Source organism: Etheostoma cragini, chromosome 9 (genome assembly GCF_013103735.1).
Source record: "Etheostoma cragini isolate CJK2018 chromosome 9, CSU_Ecrag_1.0, whole genome shotgun sequence".
In the NCBI taxonomy this organism is placed as follows: domain Eukaryota; kingdom Metazoa; phylum Chordata; class Actinopteri; order Perciformes; family Percidae; genus Etheostoma; species Etheostoma cragini.
This window is the reverse complement of record NC_048415.1, coordinates 17,214,666-17,228,093: the sequence shown is the minus strand read 5'-3', so window position 1 is coordinate 17,228,093 and position 13,428 is coordinate 17,214,666. Positions and strand designations below refer to the sequence as shown.

At 40.3% G+C, this 13,428-nt stretch overlaps 1 protein-coding gene across 2 annotated transcripts in view; it reads right to left on the bottom strand.

Moving 5' to 3' along the window:
• Positions 1-13,428, bottom strand: part of LOC117950219 (zinc finger protein GLIS1) — a 76,590-nt gene that overhangs the window by 47,476 nt on the left and 15,686 nt on the right. For both annotated transcript variants that reach the window (XM_034881016.1, XM_034881018.1), the window contains exon 3: positions 865-1,057. In XM_034881016.1, coding sequence (XP_034736907.1) covers positions 865-1,057 — 193 coding nt within the window. The remainder of the gene's footprint in view (positions 1-864; positions 1,058-13,428) is intronic.

The following is a 13,428-nucleotide window of genomic DNA, read 5'->3' as shown; positions in this document are numbered from 1 at the left end:
GATGGCTACTGAGACTGAGAGGCCACTGGCTAGTGTGTCCATCTGACAGGCTTTGATGACACAAAGGGGTTAAACCCAACCCTACATTGGGGATAAATAAGGAGTCACCTGTTTTGGTGGCATAATTGCAGACTATGAAGGGTCACCGTTTACAATACTGTGTATTATGGTGGGAATCTTTGCCCTGCTGAATAGGGGACCCAGGTCAGATTTCTCCATGCGTTGCTGTGATCTCCTACATAATCATTCCTGTCAGTTGGCTCATTATGGATTTTGTCCAAAGCCCCTGAGTGATGTGAGAAGAGCTCTCTTTTCTCCGGGCTGTCTCATGAAGGAATCGTCTTTGTCCTCTCCTCTAAGCATGCTGGGGGAAAAACAGAGCTAACGCTAGCTAGGATTGGAGAAAGCCACAGGCAGACTTTGACATCGTTGTATTTGACCCCCTCCTCTGTCATTCTATTCAGGCGCACCATTTCCTATTTGGCAATAGTGAAAATATTGAGAGACAATATGAGAGAAGTGAATGGTTGTCCAGAAGCACTTTGATGGATGAGGAGGGAAAAGAAGGGACAAACCCAACAAAAAAGAACTATACGGGATATTCTTTCTGACTTGACCAACAGTAGTCAAAAATTACACAACAGAAGAATCCCATTAGTGTAACATAAATTTTGTACTTTGGACCACATCGGTGAGACTGTGTAAAGCTTTCAGCTACATATGTGTACGGCTGGTGCACAATGGCAAAGATAATGACAAACACACTGTTCCTGCTCATTGTTAGTAATACTATACCCAACCGGAAAAATTGAAAACTGGAACAGGAAAAAAATTATTACATAACGGCTGATAGGGACAGTTTACCTGGTGTCTTGGTGGGGGCCGTCCTGCAGACTGAGGTCGGGTGTAGGTCTGTCGCAGTGGAGGCTCTGGGAATAAAGCCCCCCTAAATGAGCCCCCACCAGTAGTGGCAGGCTCTGCCCACATCGCATCATGGTGCCCTCAGCGTCCCCTAGCTCAATGTCTAAATCCTTCTCTGAGCAGTAGGCACCATTCACTGAAAGAAGAGCAGAAAGAATATCAGTAAACTAGCTAAACCCTCTGATTGTGAAGCTTAGCAGTGATCCAATGTCAGTCTCAAATTAAAAACTGGCTAAGCAGAGTGGACCCAATGAGTTACTGACTGCTCTGGAAGAATACTCAGTTTATAGTGGGATCCAAGCCATCAGTGACATGTTGAAATCCTATTAGATTATGAGTATTCTCTTGAGGATTAATTGTTGGCTGCCACAACTGTGGTATCTAGTGATATATGGAGAGCTCTTTGGCAAAGCCCAACTGGTGACACTAAGAATAACGTTGGAAAGATTTATTGCAAAATATTATTGCTGGACTAATTGAGGAATTGTATTCCAAATAGAGATGCGTCCATTTTGGGGGGGGAAAACAAACTGAAATTATTTTGTCCGTAATATCCAGCCAATAAAAGTGTAATACAGAATTTAAATGACAACCCGTCGATTTAAATTTACCACCAGTTCTAATTGTTTGCATCAATCCTTTTGTGAAAATGTGTCAACCTCATTAATTTAATTTATTGTTTGGTAAATTATACATTTTGTAAAAGAACTATCTTGCAATTAAAGTGTGATGTAAGTTCTCAGGGATTTCATCTGGAAGTGCTAAATCAGATTCCCAAAGAAGTTTTTCCCGCTTCTTCAGAGATTCATGCAACAAAAACAAAAAACTGGGCAAAGGAAGGAAGGAACAAATAAATGTGTCACATATCTGCACAATGGGTTACTAAATTAAAATGTTCTTTTTTCATCTACGTTTCAGTTTTTTGTTATTCCTCAGGCTCAAGAACCATACAACTAAGCACATTTTTAAGAATTTTTGTTAGTCATACGTTTTTTTATCATTCCAACCTGACAAGAAATAACTTTTTCATGAATGGGAACAAAAGACATAAAAAATAAGAAAGAGAGAGATGAAAGTGAACAAAGGAAGACCTGAATGTATGAGGAAACATTTTGACGGGTAAGCCGATATCCCCACACAATCTTGTGTAGGCAACCACGCGTCCCCTGTTCCAACTTTCCTAACTCAATTTCTCAAATTCAATTTGCTTCTTATGATGTTATTGACAATGTTATCACACACCATGAGCCCTTATTAATAAAGTCACACAAGCACTCTGTATGCGAGAGAAAACAAATAAAAATGTATTGGAAGGGAATGAAAAGGATGTATGGGGTAAAAATAAAAATAAAAATAGTGAGAGTAATATTCAGCAAAAACAAGGGGTTTGGGCTACAGATGAAAAAGGAAAAAAGACTAACAACGGAGAAAGATATTACAACATGAGCAACAGATGGAGAGGGAGAGTCAACAGTAGAAGAAAGAAAGAGGGGTTAGTGTTTTAGAATATAGGAAAAAGGTTACAAGGACGAACAAAAGACAAGAGAAAACAAGGGGATTTTGTGAGTCATGTTATTCTCAATTTAAGGAACATCTTTTCACATATCCCTCCTACAGTGGATGTATCCTTAGTCTCCTCTGCATTTGTCTTGTCACGGGTCACGGCTGAAACACAAAGAAGTAGAGAAAAGGCAAAGCAAGCAACGCAAAGAGTCAAGTATCGCCAGGGGACCACAGGAACAGCGCTGGTTTCACTCAAAGCTGTTAACAAAAGGCTAAATGTCTTTCAGCTCTGGTCTGTTTTCAAGCATACAAATCATTCTGTTTATCATATTCTGGATTGTTTGGTCTTTTTTGTTTTACTTTTTTCACTGCTTGTTGGCTGAGCGTATACAACTTTGTTTCTCTATGAAGGTTTCAAGGCCCGTTGATGGGAAGCCAAGTGTTCCTCTGCCTCAAGTCAGGAGAAATTAAATCAGGATGGCCAGAAGTGACATGAGTCAGAATGGAGATGACCAACATCATTAGAGATGGCTTAATTAGGCCCTAACTGTCCATATGCATGCACACAAAAGCACAAACAACCAAATAAAAATATCGTCATTACAAAGCACTGGATATCCTGGCAGTTGGTCAACAAGGCCTTGACTGAATGCACATGCTCTCTCTCACACACATATCATAGTAACCACCGTATAAAACACAGACCCACACCAGGCAGCCCGGTAAATGTAACCCAAATTATGAGACAATGCTCTTTCAAAGCGCTGTTTCACAATACAGATTAGTTGTTTGCCAGGAAAAACCCACCGTGTAAATGATTTAGACATAGAGAGAAGACACGAATGGTCCCAGAACACTGATTACCTGTCTGCAGATTATTTACTGTTGTTTTCAAGCATGAATTTTTGGGAAATATCAATAGAAATAGTCTTCACTGCCAGAAATCATCATAGGTTGCACTGAGCTTATTAATATAATCAATACTTTTTAGTACCAACTTCCAAAATTTGTACCAAATCACGCACCGATTCTGGTAAGATTCCCAATCTTCTGTTTACTTATGTGTGACTCGTGATCAGATGGTTCCTGATTAAAATTCACATTTTGCTTTTAGACTATTTTATACAGGCAAACTTCTTGTACAGCTGTTTGTGTTTAGCAACATTGTTTAGAACCTTTCACATCTTAAATATAAATGAAATTACATTAAAAGGGTTTGGTAGAAAAATATATTTACATTTCGGAAATACAGTGGGCCTATTGATAAAAGTCAAGTATCATATCTGCTCTAGTCTTGAATATTTTTAAATGATACCCAACCCTATGTGAATGTGCTGTATTTATATAGCGCTTTTCTAGTCTTAACAACTACTCAAAGCGCTTTTACATAGTACAGGAAAGATTCACCAATCACATACATTCATACACTGTGGCCGAGGCTGCCGTACAAGGGCCACCTGCTCAGCAGATAAACACTTACACTCCGATGCGCAGCATCAGGAGTAACTCGGGATTCAGTGTCTTGCCCAAGGAAACTTCGACATGGTGTGGGCTAGGGATTGAACCACCAACCTTCCGATTGGCAGGCAACCACTGTACCACTGAGCCACAGCGGACCCTAGTTGGTATCATTATCATTAGTAAGCATACATGCACATAGTGAACATAAGTAGGCCTAAAAGGAGTATATCAGCAAAGCCCGTTTACGGAAAGTCTGTTTACTCCCTATAAGCCCCGTTATAACTAATGTGGTTGCAGTTCCACTAGAGTTCCACAGGGGGGTGATTGCAAGCGAGTGAAAAATGAATGGTAGTCGATGGAGCTTAACGGCTAAATTTGTCTCTTTCGCCTGATCGCCGTTGAGAAACATCCGATTTGATTGTAGTTTTTGCAAGTTTAACATGGATTGTAGGTTGAAAGTTGAATGAACGAGTACTTATATCCTTTAGATTTGTTAAAGGTTGAGAAGTTGTTGCCCATTACACACTAGCATTCTGCCAATGAATGCTGATTGGTCAGTGAAGGACTGATTACAACCGGAGACCCTGCTTGATGGCATCCGAAGCGGTGCCAGAATGTCAGAGTGAATATGTCGGCAAGGTCTTTAAAACATTAGCAAATCTCTTTCTAGCACGTGGATTGACAGGGAGAGCCTAACCTGTCCGCTGTGTTGTAGATGCCTCAAGAGAAAAAAGGAGGTGACTCAGAGCTTGCCTTAAAGCAGCATCCCCGGCCGTATGATGTGTATGATGCCTTTGAGATTTTAAAGGAAAGTGGATTTTGAGGGGTATAGCTCCTTAGACTCCCATTCATTCAGCATTCGCCTGTGTGTCAGGTAAATATGTAACCAGTTCAGAAGCCTGAAGTATCGTAAGAGTGGAACTTCTTTTTTTATTAGAAATTCTTTGTTTTTTACCGCTTGTGAGCTGACTTTTACTTTTTTAATTGCTTCTAGGAGTTTGCATGGCAATTGGTGGCAGACTCATCAACTGGTCTAGAGAGAGACAATGCGCAAGTGTCAAGGAAACCCTTGCATAGCTTTACTCGTTCAAATACAAACAGGTTGAAGTAAAGACCACCTTGTCTGTATATCTATAGCCAACATTTATACTGAGTTTTGCATTGTGTTAAGATAGCTCAAGTGGACATACTGTAACTGTCTCCATCCGAGAGACACCTTCTGATTGTCCCCAGGACATTAAAATCAGAGTGTTAAATGAGTGCAAAAGGTCTTGCTGCAGAAAGTTAGCACTAAGGTGATTTAGAGCTTTGCTACATTAACAGTATCCGTCATGCTCCGTTTGGGAAAAAAGGCTCCTCCACATATGGTGGCTTGGATGGGACCCAACAGTAAATTCAGTTTACATGTGAATGTGCCATGGTAATTCAGCGGTGAACATTTCATTGTGTTAGAGCCTAGTTTGATCAGGAGGTAGAAGCCAGAGAGAGAGCATTAAGGTCTGAGGTGAAATGTAAGATATCCAGCAGCAGTGACAGGAGGAGAGAGCAGGTATGATGTGTGTGTGTGTGTGTGTGTGTGTGTGTGTGTGTGTGTGTGTGTGTGTGTGTGTGTGTGTGTGTGTGTGTGTGTGTGTGTGTGTGTGTGTGTGTGTGTGTGTGTGTTTGTGTGTAAGTGTGAGTGAGTATGAGAGAGAGATGACTTCTTTTGATTGTGCAGAGTTTATGGGTGGTCTGTTGAGCAGCTGTGTGCTCATCATACTTTACATTCCTTTGGCTCTGGATTTCAATTTTTTCCATGTTATGTTCTGGGCAAAACTTGAGCTGTTAAAAAATAATTTCCAGAAAAAAGAAAAAATTCAAAAATGCTGTGTGTTTTTTGACCGGTAGTAGAAACTCTATAAAGCAATGTTTTTAGAGACTTCACTCACGGGGGACACGATACGCATTCCTACCGCCAGTTTCACGCTATTTTACGGATCGACAGTTGGTGGCAGTTACGTGCAAAAAAGCATAGCAATTCGTCAGGGAACAAAAAGAACGCTATCAAGTTAACATGGATGTTTTAAGGTTTGAAGGTTTCAAAAAAGTCCTAAATTACACCTTTGCAAATGTTCTATGGAGGAAGATAATGCTTTCATCACACAAAAGCTCCTCTGGGGACTTTTAAATTGATCTCAATCTGTAGGTACAATAATTAAAAAAACATTTAAAGTTAATCTCTGCAGATTATCTACAGAAATGGAGTTCACTATTTTTTTCAATTCTTGTGAGCACGTTAGAACAAGCAGGGTGGGATGCTACTCTGATATACACACATTTGCAAGCATTCAGGGCCAATTAGGAGTGATGCTGTAAGGGCGTGCGAGCAGGGATGCAGAGGCACAAAGAAAGACAGAGAAAGAGGTAGGGTAGTGCCAGAAGCACCAGGGGCAAATGTTGTGCTCAGTGGAGAGACCATGTACAGATGTGCTGGCTTGTCCTCACAAACAGCCACTAATATTAGGAACTAGGCACAAATAAGGACTCTATTGTTATTCGACTGTAAGCAAGAAACAATCCCTGTTGATAACATGTCTAATAATACTCTGTTGCATCTAAAGTGGTATCTTCCGGCCCATAAATGTCATCACATGGTATCTATTGCTCCCCATGCCTCCTCTCTTCTCCTGTATAATTAAAGTAGCACGTTCCTTTCAGTGAGCATCACTGCAGCAGGATTACGGTAAACTTAAAATTTAAGGAGCAGTATACCAGTTTGTATGCTCCATTGCACATGAATACATACATGTAATGCTTTAAGAGTGCAATTATAAAGGGATAAACTTGGTTATTCAAGAACTTGTTTTGGGACATGTATGATTAATTTTTGGCTGAGGTTGTGGAGTAAAACAAGGTTCCAATCACCCTGCAATATGGTTGCTCTGATGTCATCCATTTGTCATGCTTTCTTCTAGTCAAAATCCTCTGGGAACACAGCGTTCAATGCCGGTAAACTCAGATGCATAATGATCGTGAGTGTAAAGTGCTTTCTAATCCTCGTGCTGATTAAAACAGCCGCCGTGACCATTGAGGCTGAAAAATAAGACAATAGACAGGAACAATAAACTAATGCACACTCGATAATTCTGATAATTAGGGGCAAGACTCACTCTTTAGTGGATGGCTGCGGTCACTGTGACGGCAATTACATTGATTGTTGAACAGGCTTTACATACTGGATGAATTTCCCATTAGGGATCATGGCCGGTTAGGGTCCACTGTAATTGTACACCTATTCAGGCTGCCTCGGGGGCTGATGATCAGAGTCATGTTCAAGTTCAGCAGTGTTGTGCCTTGGCTAAAAACTCTCCCCTGACCCCAGTGACTAATAAATGACTAATAAAGCTGAGCAGACACATGTCTCCAATCTAGCAGAGCTTAACCCCTCTGAAACAACATGGTAATTATCCCAAGATATGCAGTTATGACTGCATTGCCATAAAAGCATTCAAGTCTGTACAGTTAAGATCAAACCACATTATCACATAGTTAAAGATGTCACTGTCTCCCTCAATGAATCTCTCACCTTCTCGCACTTTCTGGTGTCATTATTTCTTTACAGACAACACCAATCCTCCATCTGATCAGCAGATGTTATGGACAGCATTATTAAGTGTAATTGGTGGTAATCTGGGGCGATTTTTTATTTTGGTGACACTTCATTTTCTATGATTCTCGCCTCTCCCTTTTAAGTCACCTAAGTGTTGTGTTAAGTGCCAGAGTGAGACTGTGCTTGTGCCAGTGTTTAATGCGTTCAAGTCTTCAGAGACATCCAGGCCTCAATGAAAAGCAGATGTGCCGATGGAAAGATGGTTTAAGGAGAGGAAAGGGGAGTGATCGGAGGTGTACTCTGCTTAAAGAATGGGGTGGGGGGAGAGGGAAACGGGATGTCAAGAGTGTGATCCAAACATCTGAACCCAAGGTACAACAAGCTGCCAAAACCGCAAGACAGATGCCTCTGGAAATCCAATGTGACACCTCAACTGGGCCCACTTTGGCACCATAAATCATAACATTCAGCACCAAAACAGTTAATAATGATCATTTTATTCCCGTTTTCCCAGACACCCCCACTTGCCATTGGTCTCCCCCTCTCCTCCTCCCTCTCTTTCAACATGAGACAGGTCAACAGATACAAGTGTGTGACAGAAGTTTGCAAGACTTTGTAGAAGGATGCTCTTATTGTGTGTCTTGTCTGGTACAGATGTTGTGTATTAGGGTCCAAAGCCTTTCCCGGCTTCTCCGAATCTCATAACTCATGTCTATATTTGTGTCTGCGGCATAGGCCCGGAACTTATTTGTTTGCTTAGTAATGGATGTATGATTGAAAAACCTGAGGGCACAAGTAAATGAAAAATAACAACGTCTACGGAGAAAGCTCCTCTTAAAGCAGGTGCAGAGCAAGGGAAGAAGAAAAACTCTATTAAATTACAGTTGGAGTACAAAAATGTCCATGTTTTTGTAGCAGGATTACCAGTACCAGAAGACAAGAGAACCAACATGAGGCTAAAAATTAATTTGTTCTAGCTGATTTAAAGCTGCTCTCAACCAGGTATCCTTGTTCCTCCCTGTTTTCTCATGGTCAGCTTAGTCACACAATAACCTCCGATTAGCTTCAAGAAAGTCGAATACAAAAGGTTAGTGAAGAAGAGGGTCCCATGTGGCTCCGGAGGCATTCAGCTCCAAGCTTTGACTATTTCTGGGCACAACACAAAACTGGTTCACATCCACTCCAAAAGAGTTATAAGATTAAAGAAATCATTAGTCCATATAACAAACAAGCCCAGTCGTCCAAGCAAACCTCTTTGCGGATACGTCTGGTTGTTCATGTTAATTGGTTACAAAGGTTTTAAGTCATACTGATGAATGCAGCGGTGGGTAAAAGATTAGCTCTCCTGCATTTTGGAAAAGAAGGCACATGTTGTGGGAAGCCGGCGTCCTCATAATACCAGGCTTTTCAAATGGAGCAGTGCTAACCGCAGTCATGAACACAAACAAATAGTTGGCAGCCAACAACACTCCCATCCCCAACCCCAGCAACACACACCACCCAGCCCGGTGCCCACTGACTCCAAAAGATCAACCACCTTACCACATGGTTGAAAGAGGGGGCGCTGCAAGTAAGAACCCAAACACAGGAGAAAATATTGTGGGATTATGTGACTCTACACACACCTCTCTTTCTTTGTCTCTCTCTCTCTCACACAGACACAAACACACACACACACACACACACACACACACACACACTGAAGTCTACAGACGAAGATGCAGTGAACGGCTGTGTTCATTACTGATCATTGCTTTCTAACCGTCACATCCAATCATTTTCTCCGCTGTACTCCCTGATTAACATAATTAAAACTTTACACTTGTGCATGTCACCACCTGGTGGTAGCACCTTGTCTCTGGTCATGCCCTCCAGGCCATACCTTGTGAGAGCAAATCCAATAACAGGTGATCCACATCAATGGGAGAAGGACTAAAAAAGCATGGTCTTAAGACAAAGAGCTAGAGATAATATAGGTTCAAGCTCAGAACAGTCAGTCAGTAACATAATATAATACAAATTAACATAAGATTTTGTTTGAATTTTAAAGAACATAATTTCCGAGTGGCCTCTAGTGCAACTAACTCATTATCAGCTTTGTTGCATGTGATTCCCCTTTAGGCAAATGTTATTTAACTCAAATTCATTGAAAAAACTTTAGATGCAACAACTGACAACATGTTTTAATAAAACATCTGACCTCCCCCTGATAACGCCAGTCACCTGGCACACATAAATGTGGATTATGGACAGTTACATTTTGATGCTGTAATTTTTCAATTTAGGGTATTGTTCCAGACATTGTGTCCTTTTCAATAAAGCTCTGTTTTAATATGCACTGGTTGTAAACACCGGAGAAATAACAGACTTACATTGAGTTGACAGTTTATTAAAACAACCCAGGTAATGCCTAAAACAACAGACCTGCAACAAATTCCCCTAACTTCATGAAGCTCATAATTTTCAGTTATTGTTGAGACTGTGTTGATTCAACTTAATGGTCATTTTGGAGGCTGTAGTTTTGTTATACTGTACATTATTCCCTCGTATTCTGTTGACCCTGTTGTTGACTAGTTTTAGCCGGGTAAACCTAATAAACTGGCCACTGAGTGTATATTCTGACTGGTTGATGTATAATTTTGAAATTTTCACATAATGCTCAATTTGCACATCTCTTTTACAAGCTAATGAAAAAATGCATTCACGGCAGTCTCAGTTGTTACATTTGCTATTGTAAACTCAGAGTAAGCCTGTCTTTAAATAATTATTGTGTGTTTGCATTTATTACAGCTATAATAGTGACATGTTAGAATCAACAGAACTGAGTAATTAGCATTAGCAATTATAAACCACATGAGTATATCTGAAGAGAAAAAAACAGAGCTCAGCATACAGAAACCTGGACTTAATCATTAGGATATCCAAGGAAAAGATCGCATTGTGCACAAAGACAATGTTTGCACACGTACATCTGGAAATGGCAATAAAAAAGCACCGTAGCAATGATTGATTGTCACAAAAATAAGCACATCTTCTATCTTCAAGTCCAACTATTTTAGAACATTTATTAAAAAAACAAAAATGGACATAGTCAACAAACCACTTTAAAGCCAATAGTAGCCACAATTCTATCATGACAATCCCTATCACAACAAGATTTTGCCCATAAATCTGTGCACTGCCAGGATTAATCACAGACAATCACAAAGTTTTACAAGGACTGCTCAGCCAAACCACATCCTATAATTTGACAGAAAAGCCACATAATTGTAAAGGCCAAACAGCGTACAAAGCATCAGTCAGGCCCCCGGACTGACTTGATAGACCGGCAGACTGACAAGACGTGATGCACTTGGCTGGCAGACGTGACAGAGACGCATGGCTTTGTGACAGACACCTTTACAGGGCTGGTGACAACACGGCCACGGAGCTGGGCCAACAGTGCTGAAACCTTGGCATGGGATAGGGAGGTGCTTCAAAGCCAAACAAGAGGCTGCTCTGTCTGGGGAGGCAGCAGTAAATACTGGCAGAGCGATGCCAGTCCAGAGGACTGACAAGCACCACACCCTCAGAGAAAGTGTTAAAGGTGAGACTGGTACATTTCTTAACCAAAACAAGTTATTTCCTGCAACAACTAAACATAAATAGTGTAACAAAACATTTGCAATCAGTGTTTATTTGACAAGTTTTAGATCCTGTATATGTGTGCACAGTACTTTGAGTGTCTGCATTTTTTGTGTGAGTGCTTGTGTGTGTGTTCACTCATGAGAATAACCAGTGTATATCAATCTGCTATAAACATTAAACATGACGACTTAGCGCAGACACTGCATTTTCCCCTTCTGAACAATAGACCTCAGTTTGTCCGTTTGCACGCTCAAGTAGCACCAAAACACACCAGACGTCCCTCTGAAACTGTAGAGAAATCAGATCAATTTGTCAAACATAATCATGGCGCTGTTTGTCAAAATTACTGTAATAGCACAATAGATCTTTATCGTTGAGGACGGCTGGGTTATTTAAATAGCTTTTTTCAAACAAAGGTCATTTTGAGATAGATGGCTGTTCTCATGTTGAAATATTAACGAAAAAAGAGACATGATAGCGCAATTTTATTTATCCTAATTTCCCTTTTTTAATGCAAATGGTATAAAGGAAAGTCAGAGACTATTATGTTAAGTGTTTATCTCTTTCTTTTGTTCGTTTAGTTATTAAACATTGAAACTATGAGAAAATGCATACTATATGAGCCAAAACATGTAACATAAAAATTTTGTTAAGTTTGTAATTATATATAAATGTTTGCTAAGGTCTGTCAATTGGATTATTTTTTCTAATGATGATGTTTATTATTAGCGAGAATTGCATATTCGGATATAACGTTCATATTCCAGAATTTGTATGTTAAGACTTACTTAGTTTTATATGATATTTTTGGGGCATTTTCAGCCTTTATATTTGACTGGACCGATAAAGATATGAAAGGGGGAATGACATGCAGAAAAGGGCCACCAGTCGGAGTTGAACCTGGGCCCAGTGCGCCGAGGAGGAAACCTCTATATATGGACGGCCGGGCTACCAACTGAGGTATCTGTCCACCCTAACTTCATTGGTTTGATGTGGGTTACTATGCATGTGCAGCTGTTTAGAAAATTTGATATACTATGCTGTCTTGCTGTGTTAGCTCATCCCAGGGCCAATGGTCTATTCCTTTTGGTCCAAAAGGCGGTTGATACAAATCTCATAATATTCCTTCGGTCCTCTTCAGCCAGCACCCAATATTGACATGGAATCCCAAATCTGTGAGAGATTTCGATTGAACACAGATGGCAGGAAATTCCTCGGAAATGACAGTGGCCAAACTCGACCACAGAACATGAGAGTATCTCCATGTAGCAGGCGCACTGAGGCCCATCTGACAGATACTCTCTCTTCTTCTCGCCCAACACCGCCTCCTCCCATCGATTATACTTTGACAAGAGGAGAGATTTATATGACTTCTGTAAAACAAGTGATCAATTTGAAGCAATTACTGTATCCTTCTACTGGTTTAGAGGCAGCACTGGGGGAGAAATAAATGAATAGTTAGGAAAACGTCTGGAGGAAAATTCCCTTGATGGTCGGTGGTCCAACTGAGAGGTTGAATGGTAATTAAATCACATTCGAAAGGAGCAACATTTGAAAATGATTATTTTGTTACCTACTCACAGTGCACATAACCTTCTGTTGTTCTCAGAGGGGATGCTAGTTGTTTAAAACAAGGGCCAAACCAGATGTTTTAGGAACCAAAAGAGGAATCCAGTTTCACTTCCTACTTGTTACTTTTTGTTGTTGTAGCGCAGAAGGAATAATGGAATTTTACTTTGTGAAAAGGATATGTTCAAAGCATGCATAGTAATTGCCTTGCTTTTGACGTTTCCGGTTAAAGTTGAGGCATTTGCTTCTCCACAGTGACCACAATGAATTTTAGCTAGTCAGGGAGATAAGCGGTTAACTCACCCCCAAAATGGAGCTCTTTGAGGAAAATGTTTTTTTTTAAATTCCCATGAATTTGCTACGACAGCAGAGGCACAGAGGGCTTTTATTTTGATTTGATTATACGTGTTTTTTCATGCCACTGCCGGTTTATTAAACCCTATACTTCAGCACAGAGTAAGCTGATCTACTCAAACATAAGGCACTACGTCCTTCTGCCTTTCCTTAAAACAAATGTTATCTTACAAGACAGGACACATCGCAAAAGAATATTTACACTACTACAATGCCAAGCTACTGTATGTCAGAGAATTAACCTGTTATCCAGTCATCTGATGATGCACTGTAGTTCGTGGTTCAAGTGAGATCACTCTTTGACAACACAATACAAACAATTTTGACAATACAAAAACTGACTAACTGCATCAAACAAATTAACAACTGGATGTGCCAGAACTTTCTGAAATTAAATGAAGGAA